General features: G+C 53.2%; 5 protein-coding genes across 5 annotated transcripts; 4 read left to right on the plus strand and 1 right to left on the minus strand.

Moving 5' to 3' along the window:
- Positions 1-87: 87 nt before the first annotated feature.
- Positions 88-3,773, plus strand: BKA78DRAFT_342532 (DNA replication regulator SLD3-domain-containing protein; the record flags this gene model as incomplete). Its single annotated transcript, XM_066890392.1, has 3 exons — positions 88-291; positions 345-1,804; positions 1,850-3,773. The coding sequence occupies 3 exons, from the start codon at positions 88-90 to the stop codon at positions 3,678-3,680; spliced, it is 3,495 nt and encodes a 1,164-aa protein (XP_066744976.1). The 3' UTR covers positions 3,681-3,773.
- Positions 3,774-9,602: 5,829 nt separating this feature from the next.
- On the minus strand, positions 9,603-10,915 carry BKA78DRAFT_342533 (uncharacterized protein; the record flags this gene model as incomplete). Its single annotated transcript, XM_066890393.1, has 2 exons — positions 9,603-10,328; positions 10,379-10,915. 2 exons carry the CDS (start codon positions 10,913-10,915, stop codon positions 9,702-9,704), a joined length of 1,164 nt encoding a protein of 387 aa, XP_066744977.1. The 3' UTR covers positions 9,603-9,701.
- A 1,256-nt stretch (positions 10,916-12,171) lies between these two features.
- Positions 12,172-13,209, plus strand: BKA78DRAFT_109785 (uncharacterized protein). Its single transcript, XM_066882236.1, has 3 exons — positions 12,172-12,266; positions 12,337-12,792; positions 12,844-13,209. The coding sequence occupies exons 2-3, from the start codon at positions 12,462-12,464 to the stop codon at positions 13,050-13,052; spliced, it is 540 nt and encodes a 179-aa protein (XP_066744978.1). The 5' UTR covers positions 12,172-12,266; positions 12,337-12,461; the 3' UTR covers positions 13,053-13,209.
- A 644-nt stretch (positions 13,210-13,853) lies between these two features.
- Positions 13,854-14,678, plus strand: BKA78DRAFT_109793 (uncharacterized protein). Its single transcript, XM_066882237.1, has 2 exons — positions 13,854-14,386; positions 14,436-14,678. The coding sequence occupies exons 1-2, from the start codon at positions 14,131-14,133 to the stop codon at positions 14,624-14,626; spliced, it is 447 nt and encodes a 148-aa protein (XP_066744979.1). The 5' UTR covers positions 13,854-14,130; the 3' UTR covers positions 14,627-14,678.
- Positions 14,679-15,301: 623 nt separating this feature from the next.
- Positions 15,302-16,241, plus strand: BKA78DRAFT_109812 (uncharacterized protein). The gene is made up of 3 exons (XM_066882238.1): positions 15,302-15,828; positions 15,886-16,069; positions 16,157-16,241. The coding sequence occupies exons 1-3, from the start codon at positions 15,333-15,335 to the stop codon at positions 16,161-16,163; spliced, it is 687 nt and encodes a 228-aa protein (XP_066744980.1). The 5' UTR covers positions 15,302-15,332; the 3' UTR covers positions 16,164-16,241.
- The last annotated feature ends 952 nt before the right edge of the window (positions 16,242-17,193 follow it).

Below are 17,193 nucleotides of genomic sequence, written 5' to 3' on the forward strand. Positions count from 1 at the left end.
CTTCACAAGCGCCTTGTCCCACCACCGCCCCGACATATTATTGAGCCATGCCCGGCTCGAGGCACGCTCTCCACCGACTGGCACATTATGGTGTCTGCTCATGAGCAAAGCATTCATAACAGCAGCAAAGCACCGCTGCAAAATCCATTCGCCAAGCCTGCCGCTGCACGCGACACGCCCACAACCCGCCAACCAGGAACCTCGACGCTCCAGAGCTCCTCCGAGTCGAGGAAGCGTAAGAGGGGCCAAGATGCTTCGGCGGCATTTGCTCAGAGAGCCATTACTATCCGGGTGCGTGGGCTTCATTCAATGCCGCTGGAAGAAGAGCTAACGCTGGGCGACAGCCATGTCCAATCGCCCCGTTCGACAGACCAACCATTCTTACGCCGCTCAAGGTGATTTCGCGCGCGCAGCTGCCGCTCTCCTGCCTCGACCTCGCACATCCAATTCCCACGCCGGGCTCGGGCTCCTCGCGCCTGTTTTCGGCACACATTGAGGCGCTGGAGGCGAAGATATGCCAGGACGAAGACGCGACGACAAGAGGGAATGAGCAGCCTATCGAGAGTCCAAAGGTCCTCGTCACCAGGCTCCAGGCATCCAAGACGCTGTGTGCGGTCGAGCGCGTCCGGCGGGGCGTGTACGCGCTGTGCAAGCTCGCCGACTGGGTCAAGGTCGAGGACTTGGACGGCGCGGAGCAGGCCAGCAGCACTGCACGGCTGCAGAGCCGATACGTCCAGCCAGCAAAGGCGCTGAAGAATGAGCATGGCGGCGCGTGGTGGACGGGCGCTGCGCTTTCAGACCAGCAGCCAGATGCCGAAGCTGCGAGGAAAACGGACAAGACGCCGCGGCTGCAGATGGGACGACCCAAGCCCAAGGGAGACACACAAATGGACGACCCATTCGTCGACACGCAGCCACAGGACCCATTCGCGGATCCCATGGCGGTCGACGGCCCAGACATGCAGCCAGCACGGCCGCAGACGGCCGAGGACGTCTTTCAGACGCTTGTCCAGCAGTACCTGGAAATGCTCTACCTGTCCAAGACGTCGCTGGCCTTTTTCGTCAAGGGACCTCTGTCACGCGCGCGGGCTGCCTTTGCGCCGAGTGGCGGCAATGGCACGCTGAAGATTGGCGAACTGGTAGCATTTTTCCGTTCTATATTACTGCAGTTGGGGCAGGTGGACAAGAAGTACCGAGAAAAGATTCTGGATATTGTTAAGGGATTGCCGCTGCCCGGCTTTTCCGACGACGAGGATGGCACTGCTGCTGCGGCGCAGCGCGTCGAGAAGAAGAAGAAGAGCAGATCGAAGAAGATGAAGCCGAATAAGGAGGGCATGTATCCTGGTGAGGACGAATACGTGAAGCAGTGGTGGATAAAAGACTTTCCGTCCTCGCCTGGCGCCCATTCTGAAGAGACGCCCGAGGACATGTTTAAACGAAAAGCCGGCGACTTGCGCATCCGCGAGTCAATGGCGCAAGTTGTTCTCGTGCTGGAGATTCTGGCGCTCGAGGCGAGTCCGGGATTTCAGGCGGCGGACCAGGACGAGACGCAGCAAGAGACGCAGGTCGATTCGCAGCCGCCAGAGAAGAAGAAGCGCAAGAAAAAGGCGCAGGACTTGCACGTTTTGCTTGACCTGCTGTCGGACAAGTTGTGCATCTGGCAGACGGTGGAGCAGGACGAGATGCTGGTCAAGATTTCAAAGTCTGGCCAGGGAGGCACTGCTGCTGCAGAGACTCCAAACTCGACGAAAGCTGGGACGTCGGACAAGCTCAGGGGCTTTTGCGTCGAAGTCATTATTCCATTGTAAGTGGTCAACTCGATTGAAAGGCCATTGCTAACGGTACATAGCTACATGGGCAGACTCCCAGAAAAGGCGGCAGCCATCAACAAACGCCTCGGCGGCCCCAGTGCCTCGCCCTCCAAGGCCCCGGGCTCGTCCAGCAGTCGAAGCAAACCGGGCGAAGCAACAACGCGAAACCCGCCCTCCGTCCAGCGCAGCCGCAAGCCACTCCAGCGCGTAGCAACCGAAAACGCAACCAAGCCGGCCTCACGCGCTCCCTCGCTGTCGCGCTCCGCAACCGACTCGGCCCTCACCGCTGGGGGACCCTCCTTCAAGCGCGAGAGCAGCGAAGTCAGCCTCTCTTCCATCCCCTTTATGAAGCCAGCCCCGCCCGCCTCGAGCCGCAACAGCTCCCTGTCTCAGTTCCAGCGCTTCGCCAAGCGCGAAATCGACCTGCAGGAGATGAGCGCGGCGACCGAGGCCAAGATTCGCAAAAAGGAGCGCATCGCGCGCGAGCTCAAGGAAGCCATCTCGACGCTGTCGAAGCCGAACCGCGCGTCGGCTGTCAAGGAGTACGCCGACTCGACGGACCCGCGCAGCAAGATGGCTGGCTTTGGCAGCACGCGGCCGGGCTTGACCAAGAAGTCGGCAGCCCGAACGACGACTACAACAACGATGGCGGCGAGTGCCAGAGCGAAAGATAGCCAGCCCGACAAGGACAAGATCCAGGTCGGCGCGACGCCCAAGAAGCCCCGGAGGTCGACGGACGTTCCCCTCGTCGATGCCACGCCGACGCACCACCGCTCGTACGTCGTCGACCCGCATCGCCTCGCCGGCACGTTTATGCAGCGCGACAACCCGCTCTCTTCTGCTGCTGCGAATGCTGCTACTGCTCCTGCGCTGCCGCCGCCACCAACCCCCTCGAGCGACCCCGTCATCCCCGCGTCGGCTGTGCGGCCGGGCCCTGTCAGGCCGAACCAGCTGGAGTCGCGCTCGACATCCTCGTCTGCGAAGCAGCGCGTCCCCAACCCTGCGTATACGTCCAACCCTTTCTCCCCCTTTTCCAACGTCGTTGGTGGAGAAGAGGAGCAGGAAGAAGACGCCGATGCAGATGCCAGAACCGTCCTCGCCACGCCCTCGCGTCCGCGCTCCAAGCGCAAGTCTGTTTCTTTTGCCGCTGCTCACGACGACGACGCTGCTCGTAGTAGCTTCGGTTCCTACGGTAGCTATAGCTTCAAGAGATTCATTCCCAGAAACAGCCACAGCACCTCCGTCGCCGAAACCCCGCCTCACCCTCCCCCTCCTTTATTGTCTTCCAACCGCGCACTCGCTCACGTGCCCACGGTCTCCAGTTTTGCCGACCGGCTTTATCCGTCGCATTCGTCTTCTTCGGACTTGTTGAGGAGGGAGGGTAACTCGTTTGACCTCCCCCAGCCGCCGCAACCGTCGTATTCGTCTTCTTCAGACCTGTTGGGGAGCGGACGTGAGGAGCGTGCTGGTGTGGTGCTCGCCACGCCGACGAAGCCGAGGAGTAAGACGCAAGTCGAACAGCAGGAGAAAGGGGACCAGTGGCAGACGGTGCGCGGGCGAGGAGGAGGAGGAGGAGGAGGAGGAGGAGGAGGAGGAGGAGGAGGAGGAAGAGGAGGAGGCTTTGTGGACGACAGCGACGTCGAAGACGACGACGACGACGCAGTCGACACGCTCAACCCCGCCAGCTTCGATCAAGAGTCGGGCCCTGTGGTTGGCGCGTCGCCCGTCAAGACCACCGCACACGGACGAAGGAGTAGAGAGTCAGCAGGGGGAGCAGAAAGGGAAGGGAATGGAGACGCGGATGGTGATGGTGATGTTGATGTGTACAAAGCACTCGGCTGGGACGACGGAGAGGATGGTTTGTTGTAGAGATTACGCATTTTAGAGCAAGAGTGGAGGAGCGAGGAGGGACGAGTTTTGTTGTAGTAGAGAGAAATAGAAGCTGAAAATCATGAATCGCCGAGTCTGTACTGTTGGTGGATGGTGATGAAATGCTGCATTGAGCTTTGATGCGGCTGAGCTGTGGGGGGGGGGGGGGGGGGGGGGGGGGGGCGAAGACAAGTAGGCAGTCCGACGAGTGACACAATGACTGCGCAGTCGTCGGACTCAGCAGTAGTGAAATCTATTGAAAGGGCAACGCGAAGGCGGCTGAATGACACATAGGCGAGGAAAGGACAGAAAGGGGTGGGATAGGGGAGGGGTTTTATAGATTAAGGAGGGGGAGGCAGGAGGTAGGCTGAAGAGCAAGAAGATGACATGGCTGTCCTCGTGCCCATGAGCGGCTCACCAATTCGCCGTGCCCAGGAACCAGGGGGCAAAATACCACAGGAGTCAGCGAAGGGACGGTGTGAGGAAGTAGCCAAACACTACTCCCGTCCACAACATAATCCGACAATCTAAAGAAGCACCTTGACGCCGCAATGCCGCAATGCTGTCTATCCAGACTCCTTCTGTGCGGTAGGTAGAGGAAGAAGGACGGGAGCGAGAAGCAGTAGATGAGGCAGTGATGGGAGCGCAAAACAGTGGATCCTAGCGGAGGATGCTGACCGATCGCACAGTGCGCGATCTCCGAGGATTTGATGGGTGAGGAAGCAGAGGGAAGAGGTGGGAGGAGGGGGGTTCTATAGGGATGGAGGGGTGTGGGTTGAAGTAGGTGTGTACGTGAGTAGGTGTCATGTGGGCTGGTGTTGTCCTTGTGCGAGTGGCAGACGCATTCAGTGGGCTCGTCCAGGTGCTAGGAGACGGAGTGGCGGGATGCACGCAGCACTGTTAAAAGATGATAATGAAGCACAGTTCAAGTGGAAAGAGTTAGAGGTGACTGGAGTCGCAGGGAGTCTAAATACAAGACCCAGACAAGACGGAGGAAGTGTGAATGTGGTGTGAAGAAGACTTGCCAGACAGTGAAAGGTCGTCGCGATATTCGACACAAGACGCTGGGAGGATCGATGCGTGAGGAAGCAGAAGAAATAGGCGGGAGGAAGGAGGGTTTTATAGAGGAGGAGGGGTCTAGGCTGACGCACGAAAACAGATAACTGTCATGTGAATTGTCATGTGGGCTGTTGTCCTTGCGCTCGTGGTAGACGCAGTCAGTGGGCTCATCAGGTTGCCGGAAGACGGAGTGGGGGGCTATACGCAGCGTCATTAAAAGATGACGACGATGAACATGTCAGGGGAAAAGAGCTAGAGATGACCAAAGTCGCAGGGAGGTCTAAATGTGAGACCCAATCGGGAGGGCAAAAGAGTCACTTTGATCCTGATGTGTGTGCCAAACAGTGGCATTCTCTTGCGATCCTGGATACAAGGCTCTGGGAGGATTGATGCGGTAGGGAAGGGGACAAGAGGGAGCGAGGGGAATTTATAAGGAAAAAGAGATGTGGGTCAATCAGGTTCATAGGTGAGTAATAGTAAGCGCTTGTCGTCCTCATGCCTGGGACAGATGCTTTGATTAGCCTCGATCAGGAGACACGGGTGAAGAAATTGCTGGACGCACGCAGACAGCACTATTGAAAGGTGATGAGCAAGTACGTTTTAGGACAGTAGGGCTGCGCTATATCATCCGCTCAATAAATTCAGGGGTAGAGTTTAGAGGTCGCCGGAGTCGCAGGAAATGCGAGACACAGACAGGAGGGCAGAAGAGTGAGGTTGGTGGTGCTGAAATGATGTGCCAGACAGTAGGTGTGTACCACGTGTCGATGCCTTCAACACAAGCCAGGAGGATTGATGCGTGAGGGAAGGAGAGGGGAGATGCAACAGGAGGAGGGAGGGTTTTTATAGAAAACGAGGGTTCTGGATCGACGCACGTAAACAAGTGCGTGTCAGATGGGCTGTTTACTAACACACACTTGATTGGCCTCGGTCAGGAGACACGGGAGAGGGGATAGTTGGACGCTTGTAGATAGCACTATTGGAAGATGATGAAGGAATGCATTTTAGTACTGCAGCGCTATGTGATACCATTTACCTGGTCAGCAAGGGGCAGTGTGAATGGTATATGCGCAGAGAGGTGAACGGAGACAAAAAACCAAAACATAAAGTTGATCATGCCGGCAACTTCCAGCAAAGGCCGCAAAGTCAGACCCGGGGACGTCAATCTTGGGTCAGGACGCCAAAAGGATGATTTGCGCTTGGAATGGAGAGGGAAGATGCAAGAGTGAGGGAGGGTTTTTATAGAGAAGGAGGGAAGGCTGGTGGGCCTGAGCATGGATGGTGTCATGTGCTTAAGGGGTGCGTGCTACAGTTGCTACTCCTGCTGTCCTTGTGCTTGCTTCTTGTAGCAGGCACAACTTGCGTCAGGTGCAACTCCCCGGCCCCGATTGATTTCCTTGGTCATTGCAGTCAGTTACGGCATTATCCAGTGATGATGAGCCACTGCAGCACGCAGTGCAGGAAGGACGCATTTCTCCGAAAGCGACTCGACTCAGGTAAAGAAAGGCGGCGAAAGAGGGCCGCCCAAAGGGAGAAGAGTATTGTGATTTCCCAGATGACGCAGCAGGAAACGCGAGCAAATCTTTGGTGATAAGCAATCTTGTCAAGACACCAAAAATATCTGTGATCAAGCGAAGGAGAGGGAGGAGAGAAGGTTGTGCTTTTATAGAGAAGCGGAAGAAGGAGATAGGGTTTAAGGGATAGTTGCGAGTCGTGGTGCCAGCGATGTCATGTGTCAAAGAAAGCAGGCATATCAACCGCTGTCGCTGTCGTCCGTGCGAAATGTCAACTTCCTCGGTCCCCTTTGCCTTGAAAGGCGACAACGAAGCCAAAAATCATAGACTCTATTGAAACTTGATGATGTGGAATCTCATCAATTCATCACTCCAGCTGAGATAACGCACGGTCGCAAAACCAGTCTACGCGCAGAGAAAAGACAGGAAAGACAAGACAACGAGTAATAGAAGAAAACACGCACTCAAGGAGGAGAGTGTCGGTACCATACCACCAGCCAGACAAGGTAACTGTCTAGGACATGGCACGCACGACTCTGGAGGCACTGCTGCGCAAGGGAAAGGAGGAGGAGGAGGAGGAGGAGGAGAGGGCGTGGTATTTATATGAAGAGAGAGGTGCATACAAGGAGAGAATCAGATGTTCTGAGTCAGACTCTTAGCAGTGATTTGTGACCGCTCTCATCCGTGGCGCGCAGGTGAAGAAGTCACAGCCTAATTCTGGCCATCGATACAGCGATAGACAGCGAGTATCACGAGTATCACGAGACGCGGCATTATGTGTCGACGATGAAGAAACGCAGCGTCATATCATCACGCTACAACAACAGAGGAATAAACAACAGTCTACAGGCGGCCGCGGCAAAGCAAAGAGAGGAGAAAGAGTACTGAGCAGGAGAACGCGCGCCCAAGGAGTCCGGTGACGGTCGCGGACAATGCGCAAAAGATTCCATTGAAAGCCTTGGAGTGGTGGCCAGACAAGTGAGGTAGCTTTCGATTCCCCTTACAAGCCTCTGAAAGGCTTGGTGGATGAGTGAGGAGGAGTTGGCGGGAAAGGCTTTTAAAGCAAAGGAGGTGACAAGGCGAGGAAACGGAGTTGGTGATTGGCTATGTCTGGCCGACTGAATTGTGCTACGTGACCAAAGTCCTCTGTTACTTGCAAACGAACAAGCCTTAGAGCCTGGTTCTATCCGTTGGCATAGAAAGGGACCATAAAATCGTGAGACACTTCATTGTTGACGAATCACAACGAACCGCGTCATTTCCTCACGCTGCAACAGTGCATTACAGCAAGCCAATCTACCGGCGCTGGCGACAGAATGAGATTTCAACAGAGATAGTAGACCAAAGGGAAAGCAGACAAGTAGAAACCTCGTTGACTGGCAGCAGAGCGCACAAGAGTCGAATGGACGCTGTCGATTGTCGACCAAACAAGTGGCAAAGTTCTAAAGACGCATTCGCGTTTGGAAATCTGAAGAGTGGTAGATGAGGAATTGGAGGTCGCCGGTCGGAGCGACTGGGGCACTTTTATAGTGAAAAGGGGGAATAACGGGGAATTGGACTGAGCAGTCCTGCGTGACCCGCTGTAATCCGTCATGCGCAGACAGACTAGGCTTGAAGCCTGTCTTCTTAATTAGTATCATAAGGCAACAATGATTTGCAAGACATAGCACTGTCACTGGGTGATGAAGGGATGTATTACAGCCTTCAGAAAATGGCCAACCACTGAGTCAATCGACGGAAAAGGGTGGAAGGCCAAAGATTGAAGGTCGCGGACGGAGCCACAAGAGAAAGTGTTTTCATAGCATGCATCCATGTCAGGCAAGTCAATCGGTCGGCCAAGGCATGGCATCGAGGGAATTGAAGACTTGGTGAGGAAGGAGTGACTGAGTCTGGTAGATGGTAGATAGGTATTTATAGAGGAAGAAGGATGCGTAGAGAAGGACGGAAGAGCAAGGAGGGTAAAATACTGAGAGGAGTACTCGCATACAGGGGCAAGAATCAACAACCACCAGTGAGTAGGCTTTGCTTGTCCGCATGCACACATTGCGCACTGGTCGTCCTCCCCCCTTGATCCCGTGATCCAAGATCCGGAGTACTTAAACAACGACGCGGTCGACCTGTTGTCACCAATTTTCCACACCCCCATGGGTTTCGTCTTGGAGCTCGCGAATCTTTCACCCTACTTGGCTCGCTTGTGTTCTGGTCGTTTAGAGTGCTTGCATTGTAGCGGAAGTTTCTTTTCGAGCACCTTCTGCACTGGGACCAGCGAAAAGAGCAACAAACCAAAATGCAAAGGCGCTGGTCAACATCATCATCCGGAAACGAAGACAACCAGACCAAAGCGTCACTTCCACTCGTCCACACACCATCCTCGACGCCGCCACCAGATCACCTTCCCCAGAGGTCTCGTGATGCAGGATCTTGAGTACTTAAACCAGCCCGACCCCTGAGCTTCTGCCAGCTCTCTTCCAAGCTCCAACATCAATCCGGTAGGTCTCAGTCGACGTTTCTTGAAAAATGCGACATGACGGCAAAAGACTTTGCTGCTCTCGCACCAGTGCCGAATCTGTGACTTGTTTGTTTCCTTGGAGCGCGCGTTTGATTCTGGGTGCTCCCTTAGCCCCAACTGCGGTGTGATGCTGTTGGCAAAAACAGTGGATGCCATTCAGGGGTGGTGATGGTAAGCTTCATCATCCAGAAATGTCTGTACAGAAGAGAGCCTGCTGTGCAAGCGACGGCACGCAAGGCAAGTACGCCATGGTGGGGATGTTACACAACAGGACAAGGACAAAGGACCAGAAAGTAAGCGACTGCCACGATTGGCAGGCCTCGATGCGGACAAGTCGTCGCAGTTGATGAAGCAGTGACCGGCTGCTGTCAGTTGTGGATTATATACTCCGCAGAAGGTCTTCACATGCCGGAGATGGCCGCTGATGAGTCACTTGAGGTCTTGATTGAGCCACTGCTCACCTGACTGATGTCCGGAGAGGAGGAGTATTTAAGAGTCGCTGTTTTCCGGCAAAGCAAGACTATCATCTTTGAGCGAGCTGTACCCAGGTGGACTGTTAGCCTGCGCACCCTCTACTTTTTCCGTGCTTGCTGCGCCTGACCTGAACTGCTGACTGCTGGTGGCTTTCTTGGGGGGTCTTCGAGTTCGCCAGGGCCCATATTGCAATGTGTGATCTTTGCTCCATGTTTCCACACCGGTTAGCATTGTGGTAGCATAACAATGCAGCTCATTTCTTGGTGTCAACAAACAACGGCAGGAAAAGAGCAGTTCGAAGGTGCCGTGAATTCCAACGCGCCTTTTAAACAGTTCAGAGGACGATGTTTATTCCCAATCCTGGACCTAACGCCTTTGAAGTAGTACAAGATTCATACAGCAGCCAAATCCGGCATTGTTGTGCCAGCACAGTCTCTGGCGGGAACCCAGAGATCTTTGTAGGCCCGCTCACATCTCCACGCCCAACACGTCGAGCAAACCCTTCTCCTTCAGCTTGAGCTCGTCATTTACCTTCCTCCAAAGCCGACACCGACAATCCGGGTCCAAGACATGCGGCATGGGCTCATCCTCCCAAATGCGGTGCCAGTACCTGCCGCCGCCGCGCCCGCCCTCCACACCGACGCCCTGCACCATTGGGTCCGGGCCAGCCTCGGGACAGGTCGCAGCATTGACAATGGCCAGGCCGCCCTGCTGGGCCGAAATGCCGTACCACCAGGCGTAGTACTTGAGGAGGAGCTCCTTGATGGGGCGCATGAAGGAGGCGTAGTTCATGTTCCAGAGGCCCGAGTAGACGTAGCCCGGGTGCACGCCCTGGACGGTGATGTGCCTGTACTGCGGGTGCTGGAGCAGGCGGCGCTGCAGCTCGGCCTGCCATATTTGCATGAAGAGCTTGTTGTTGCGGTAGTAGAGGATGCCCGACGGCCCGCACATGCCAATGTCGCCGTTGCAGTCTTCCAGGTTGAAGACGCCCAGGTAGTGGAAGCAGCTTGTCGTGCAGATGATGCGCGGGGCGTGCGCTTTGGCAATGGCGGGGAGCAGGCGCAGTGTCAGGAGCACGTGGGAGAGGAAGTTGATCTGAGACCAGCTGTTAGAAACACGGTTGCAATGTGGGCGGCCGATGTTACCTGATGAAAGATTTCGAGCCCGTCCTTGGTCCTGATCATCTCGTGTCCACCGGGGTTGTCTCCAATGCCGGCGTTGTTGCACAGAATGTCCAGCGGCCTTCCCGTGTCCAGCCAGCGCTGCGCAAACTTGTCTACAGTTTCGAGGTCCGCCATGTCAATTTGCCAAAACTCGACCTCCGACTTCTCGTGGCCAGCTTCCCGTGCAGCTTGGATGCATCTCTCAGCAACGCTGTCAGGGTGTTCTTCTGACGGACGTGGCTCTCGGCACGCGAGAATGATGTTGGCACCCCAAGAGGCCATTTTGAGAGCAGCTTCGCGTCCAATGCCGCTGTTGGAGCCGCTGATGACGACCCATTTTCCGGAGAGGTCGACAGGTTCAATGGAGACGGTGCTGTTGTCGTTCATACCACGGTAGTTCTTGGCACCGATCCATTCAATTGGTGGCAGGTCGAAGTTGAGGGGCGCTTCGTAGGGGACATTGTTGATGTCGTTCTTTGGATCCTTCTTCGTCTCCGGTTTGCTTTGCGTCTCCGACATGATGAAAGACAATTGTGCAAGAAGACTTGGGAAGGAACCAAAACGTGCTTTGACAGGCCGAGTGGAGAGAAGTTTGAACACCTATATCGACGACCAGCACACTGGCGCCAAGACGCGCATAGGGGCAGTCCGCCTTGATTTCGGGTAACTGCAGGAAATCAAGTAGACAATCGGGGACCGAGCCGTAGGTAGATTGTCTACCTCTCCATGAGGCAATGCTATGGCGACAAGAGAAATCAGAATGCTCAGCTTCGACTCAGGATTTGGGGTATCTGCAAATCGGTGCGGAAAACTTGCTCCAAAATCGTCTGATTCTGAAGTTCGTAGCGAGCCATTTCGCAACTGAACAAGAGCCAAGTGTAGACTCGATGTTGCGCTGGTCATTTACCTGAGTCGCTTGCAAGGATGCCGACTGTGATGCTCGGAGAAGCGGCAGGGCGCTTGGTTTGATCGATGTCTTCTGAAACTTAGCGTCTCGGACAATCCGTCGTGTTGTACCGGAGCTGAAAGCAATGCCATATACGAAGAAGCGACGACAGAATCGTTAAGCGTAAGTTAGGCAGTGACAAACACATACACAGCGAGCGCTTGAAGCCGTCGTTAGCTCGTCGGCACTGAGCGCACTGTCGTGATTTTGGCTGGGATATTCCCTGCTGAACCTCGGGGACGCTGGCGATAAGCTTAACTATGACGGCAAGTTGACGCTGGCAGGTGCCGTCAGACATGGATGCTGCTTTCTCTAAGCTGTCAGAGGTATTGCGGGGGACTGACAGTCGACAACACAGCGCACTACACTACGCTTCGAAAAGTCTTGAGCAAAGAATCATACTCAGGCAATGATGTATGGTGGAGTTCACATGGTGTTGAGGATCCGGAGGCTTACTGAGAGCCTGGGCATTGGAGCGGAGTATTCCTCTTCCTCTGCGCTCGAGTGAGAATCAAGTCATGGACTTGCTGTAGCTTGATGAAGACGGTTTTGTGGATGACGAGGACCTACAAAAGAGGACGATCCCTTCATGCAGCGAGTCTGTGAACGCTGGAGAAAAGGAAAACATTCCAACAACATGGCGAAAAGATATCTTTCGTCCAAGTTCAGGAACGGCACCAAGGAAGGGGGAGGGATGCATTGTCGTTAAGTTTAAAGTCGGTAAGCGAGCGATCCCAGTGTCGATCATGGATAGCGTGCTGGCGCGTCTACCCCAAAGTGCCGACTGCCTCTCCAGCGGCTTCGGACTTTACCAACCCCTCCTGTGACACCGACGCCCTCTCGCAGCGCTCAAGCCACAGCGCAGACACGTCTGCTATGGCTCTCAATTGACGCCAGTCGCTCTGCTGGCCTTCAAATAGATGAGTGCGTTTCAGACCGAGGCCCACGCCCCTACTCTTCCAGTTCGTTTCTGACCTCCACCACCGAAAAACAGGTCCGCCTCCAGCTGCTGTCTAACAACTGTACGCTGTCATCACACCTCGGTATCCACCGTTCCTGAATCTCGGCCTCTGGCGACCCACCCACGCTCCTTGACGACCGCATTCTTATCTTTCCATCATGACGTCCCGTTCGCTCATGGAGGCCATCGATTACGCCGACCCCGAAAGACTTCGCCTTACCCTGAAGAACATTTGCGAAAGATCAGCGATTGCGCGTGACCTCGTTGGCACCGAGTTGCTGGTCGATTCTAGGAGCAGCAGCGAAGATGTTCCTCTTGGCTTTGAGGCTCCGCAGGTTGCTCCAGCAGTGATTTCCATCGCGCCACCAATGGCCAGGAAAGCTAGTTCGCCAAACAAGAGACCGTTCATCCGTTACTCAATCTGCGGGACCTGCGGCAAGGAATTCGAGACGTTGCATAACAACCACGGCGATTGCACGTGGCACGAGGGTTAGCTTGATTCGGTGCAACCGTGGCGGGGCCGAGCTGACATTGGGACAGGATTCCTGGAAGCCGAGATTGAGCAAGAACTTTGGGACGAACACTGCGAGGACGCGTTCGGACTTGTCGACAGAGAGCGCAACCGGCGAGAGCACCCCAACGGATGGGTTTGGAGTGGTTGCGGCTGTCGGGGTGACTCGCCCGCTTGCCGCAGAGGACCACACACTGCGCGCGATGTGTCATGCAAGAAGCTGAGGGTCGAATCATGAGACTGACGCAAGGGCTCCTCTCAGCGGAGCGCAACGGCTTTGCCGCGGAATGCTTGGTTTCATTCCGACCTCCTCCTTACAATCCCACCTCGGATCCCGGCCTTGTTGCACACGAATGCAACGACCCCTGACGAACTTGGAATGTGTTACGACAAGTTTGCATAGGCCTCGCGGTTACAAAAGCACGGAATTGGGAGACTTGTTCTTGGAAAAAGCGGATTAGGGTCTGCTTGGAACAGCATGTTGATTGCGGAAGGAAAGAAGAGTGACACCAGCGGCCTGATATGAAGGGCGACGGGCTCAGATTTGGCCAGTCAGACCAAGTGGTCAGTGGATGATTGAATGGTTGATGGGCTGATCAGCAAAGGAGAATTGGACGACAGAAACACCCCCTGTACTCTACCATGCGCAAAGTAAAGCGGCGAGGCCCGAGACCTTAATCGAACATTTTCTTTCGATTCAAACCAGGCTGTACCCAGCGGTTTACGCGAATTTTTCACAGGGTCAAAAGTCTCAGACGCCATCAACAACAAGTTTCTAGTCTTGTCATCAACCAGGTGTGTGACAGGGGACCATCACCATGTGCGTTCTGGTACGACGTATGACATACCAAGACATGTGCTAGGTCTTGGCTTCAGAGCAAGTGTCTCAAGTGAAAAAGTAGCAAACAAGAAGCTGCCATCCGCTGCCTGGCTGGATACGGTTGAACTGGATTGTCCGTCAGCCACGGATCGCGTTCGGGGCCCACCTTGTTTTTAGTCCTCTCCACCGACGGACCATAAATGGACGCATTCCAGCAAGATCAGTAAGGCCCCCATTGGCATGTAATTTCAAGCCACTGAAGCAAAAGAAGGATTGATGAGCAAGAGGAACTTCTCAAAGAGACGCAAAGGATTGTGTAATATCTCACACAACTGCGCATCTGTAACAAGAGTCAGCGAAAGCAACCGCTTCAATATTTCCGCACCGCAGGGGCTTTGTGAGCGACATAAAGACGGGATCAGGCCTTCTGCAGTGTCGAACTGCAGGCCAAGCCCCTACTCACAACCTCGTCGCAATTTCAATCTTCCTGGAGCTGATGTTGAGGCTCAAGACGGTGTTGATACGGTGCAGAGCACTTGCCAAATGTCCATCTCTTTTCAAATGCTTTTCTTGCACCCGCCTCCGACGCGTAGCGGGCCGTCAATTTTCAAAGACAAAAAACTCTTCCGCCGAACCGATCATCGGTGTACCACCAGCAACTCCCGACTCTCTTTCAGGCGCGGTGTGCAGGAAATGCGACGGGCACTTTGACCCCAAACACTTCAAAGAAAAAGACTGTATTTGGCATTCTGGTATTTCAATTCGAAGGAGATGATTCGAGAGAATGCTGATGTTCGTCAGGACTGCTTTCACCCAATTACTACTGCGGCTACTGGGATGACACGGATTTGGATGTTGATACGGCTTATATGAGGGAGAAGTATCCGGAAGGCTTCGAGTGGAGTTGTTGCGGACAAGATGGTGAATCCAAAGGTTGTGGTACTGGCTATCATGAACCCGTCACTTCGTGGCGGCTGAAGGAGGAAAAATAATCGCACTTTCAACAACAGAGGGACTGCTCGAAATTGAAAAGCCCGGACAATGGGAGTATTGGTGTTGAAGCTAGAGGCTTTTGATGTTCCCAAATAGGCAAGTTTAATCGGCCCGACTCAGGAACCTGTCGTGTCTTTTCAGCAACTTGCTGTGAGCTTTAGCAGATGTTGCAAAACCTCTTGCTTCCAACAGGACACTTCCCAAACGGTCTAAATTGTCCGCTTCTGTCTTCGGCTCGCCTACGGAAGTCGTTCTCTCGGCCACACTCAAAATACAAATTCTCCCGCACCCCCAACTTCTCTTCCTTCCTTTCTCCCTCTTTCTCTCTCTTCGCGTCTTCCCGCACACTTCGGTGTGTTGTCTCCAGTCCCTGTTTCCACGTCCCGCCGCGCACGGCACGCGTCGTTTCTCGCTCGCGACGCGTTCACGGTCTACCCCTGTCGCTCGCCGTACCTTATCGCGCGCTCTTGCCGCTCCTAACACGCCAATCCCACAACAATGGACACCGCAGCAATGGACAGCGTTCTTTCCAGCCCGACTATAGAAATGCTGCAGCCAGCCGAGAAGAAGATGGAACGTCAATTGGACAAATATGACACTGCGAAGCTCGGAGATTTTCACAGCGTGTGCTTTATACACATACTGTTCTTGGCTTACAACAGACGGCGGGACCAAAAAGGTCTTCGGAAACTCCATCTGACGATAATGCAGGCGCTGCACAGCGTTTCCTCGAGGATTGAATCTAAGACGCATCCCATGCTGGGCTATGAGACCGACGATGGCTCCGACGAGGTCGATCCGCTTGAAGCGATGGCGAAGATGACCAAGATTATGAACTTGTTCACTGAAGAAGCCAGGAATGGATGTCTCACTGGACCCGGCAGTGATCCATTCGGCGACACGGGCCCACTGGTTGCGTTGTTTGGATTTGAGGCGATCAACCAGCAAAGAAGAGCAAGAGAGATGGAGGAGGAAAGCGAAGGAAGCGACGACGACTCCACGCTTTCTGAAAGCGAAGATGAAAGCCGCGAGTCCCAAGCTGACCAGACCTCTGATGATGAGAGTAGCGCGCGCCTCCCATCGTCGCCCCTGAACATGTACAGCGCGCGGAGGCAGGAACCGGTCGACGACACCGAAGACGCTGTCAGCGAATGGCCCTCCTCTCCTCCCGTGTACTTCCAATCCATCGAACGCGGTCATTGTACGCATTTCAGCAGCATGCAGTCAAAAGAAACGATGCTGACACCAGCGCCTGCAGACGCCGATCAACCAGAGGAAGAGGAAGAGGCAAGCGACGCCTCAATCTCTCCACTCGAGCTCCCCGGCGCCGACGCGCTCTCGCCAGCGAATGCGTCCAACACGCGCAAGCGCAGGAACACGGAAGCTTCCGACGTTGACCTGGCGCAACAGCCGGCGCGAAAGGCGCAGTACAGCCGTATTCAGTAAGCATTTGCAGTCATTATGAGAATCAATTGACCTCATCAGTGCTTAACCCCCTGCTAATAGTGGGTCCTAATTCTATGTAATAGGGAGTAGGTGATTGCCCACCTTACTGCCTACCACCTTACTACTTACTTGCTTAGTTGTTTACTACTCTCTCTCTCTCTATCACCATAATTAATTTAGTCAATTTAATTGATCTTATTATCCTTAATTATATCTTAATTATATAATAACACTACCCTTAGATCTTGTATCCTAACCTAGATTTATAAGTATCTTGATAAGACTATACTACCTAGCCCTCCTTATAATACTAAAATTAATAACTAGCTTAGTTAATTTAACCCTAATTAGCTTACTAATATAGGACCTAAAGAGCTTACTAAATTCTAGATAGAATCTATTATATAGACTTAAGGCTAGTATAAGGAACTAACTTAGGCCCTCCTTAATATACCTCTATCTACACTTATTAATCTAGCACTCTAGATACTTATTAATCCTCTTCCTACTTAGCTAGTTAATCTAGATATTAATTACACTCCTTATCTATAATACTAAATATAGCGCCTAAGGTAGATAGCTAATATATAGGATTCTAATAACCTTAACCTACTAACTTACTATCTCTCTTTTAATTCTAATAAAACTATCCTAGATAATAAGCCTAATACTAAGTACATGCTATAAGTTAGTATATTTATAGCTATAGGTAGAACAAAGATAGCTATATTTAGTAATACCTTTAGCAAAACAACTTAGCATCTTTATATTATCTAGGAGGAGGATATAGCTAGCTATATCTATACTACTTACTAGTAGGAAGATATTAGCCTAGATACTTATATAAGGAGAGTTATATACGCGATCTATTTTACTAAAAGTAGTATTAGTCCCTCCCTATGCAGCATCCTCTACCCTAAACTCCCTAATAATTAGGAGCGCCTAATGTCTAGCATTAGAGCCTTATTTAGGTAAAGAGAGAAGCCTAGAGGAGCTAGTTTCTAGGAGGTTATTATAAAGATTAAGGTTACTTTTATACTTAAACCCTAGACTACTTAGGTATAGTAGAATTAATTATAAGGATATATCTCCTTAATAAATAATATACTTAGTAGAATTA

The sequence above is a fragment of the Phyllosticta capitalensis genome, assembly GCF_038381095.1.
Source record: "Phyllosticta capitalensis strain CBS 128856 chromosome Unknown BKA78scaffold_4, whole genome shotgun sequence".
Classification (NCBI taxonomy): domain Eukaryota; kingdom Fungi; phylum Ascomycota; class Dothideomycetes; order Botryosphaeriales; family Phyllostictaceae; genus Phyllosticta; species Phyllosticta capitalensis.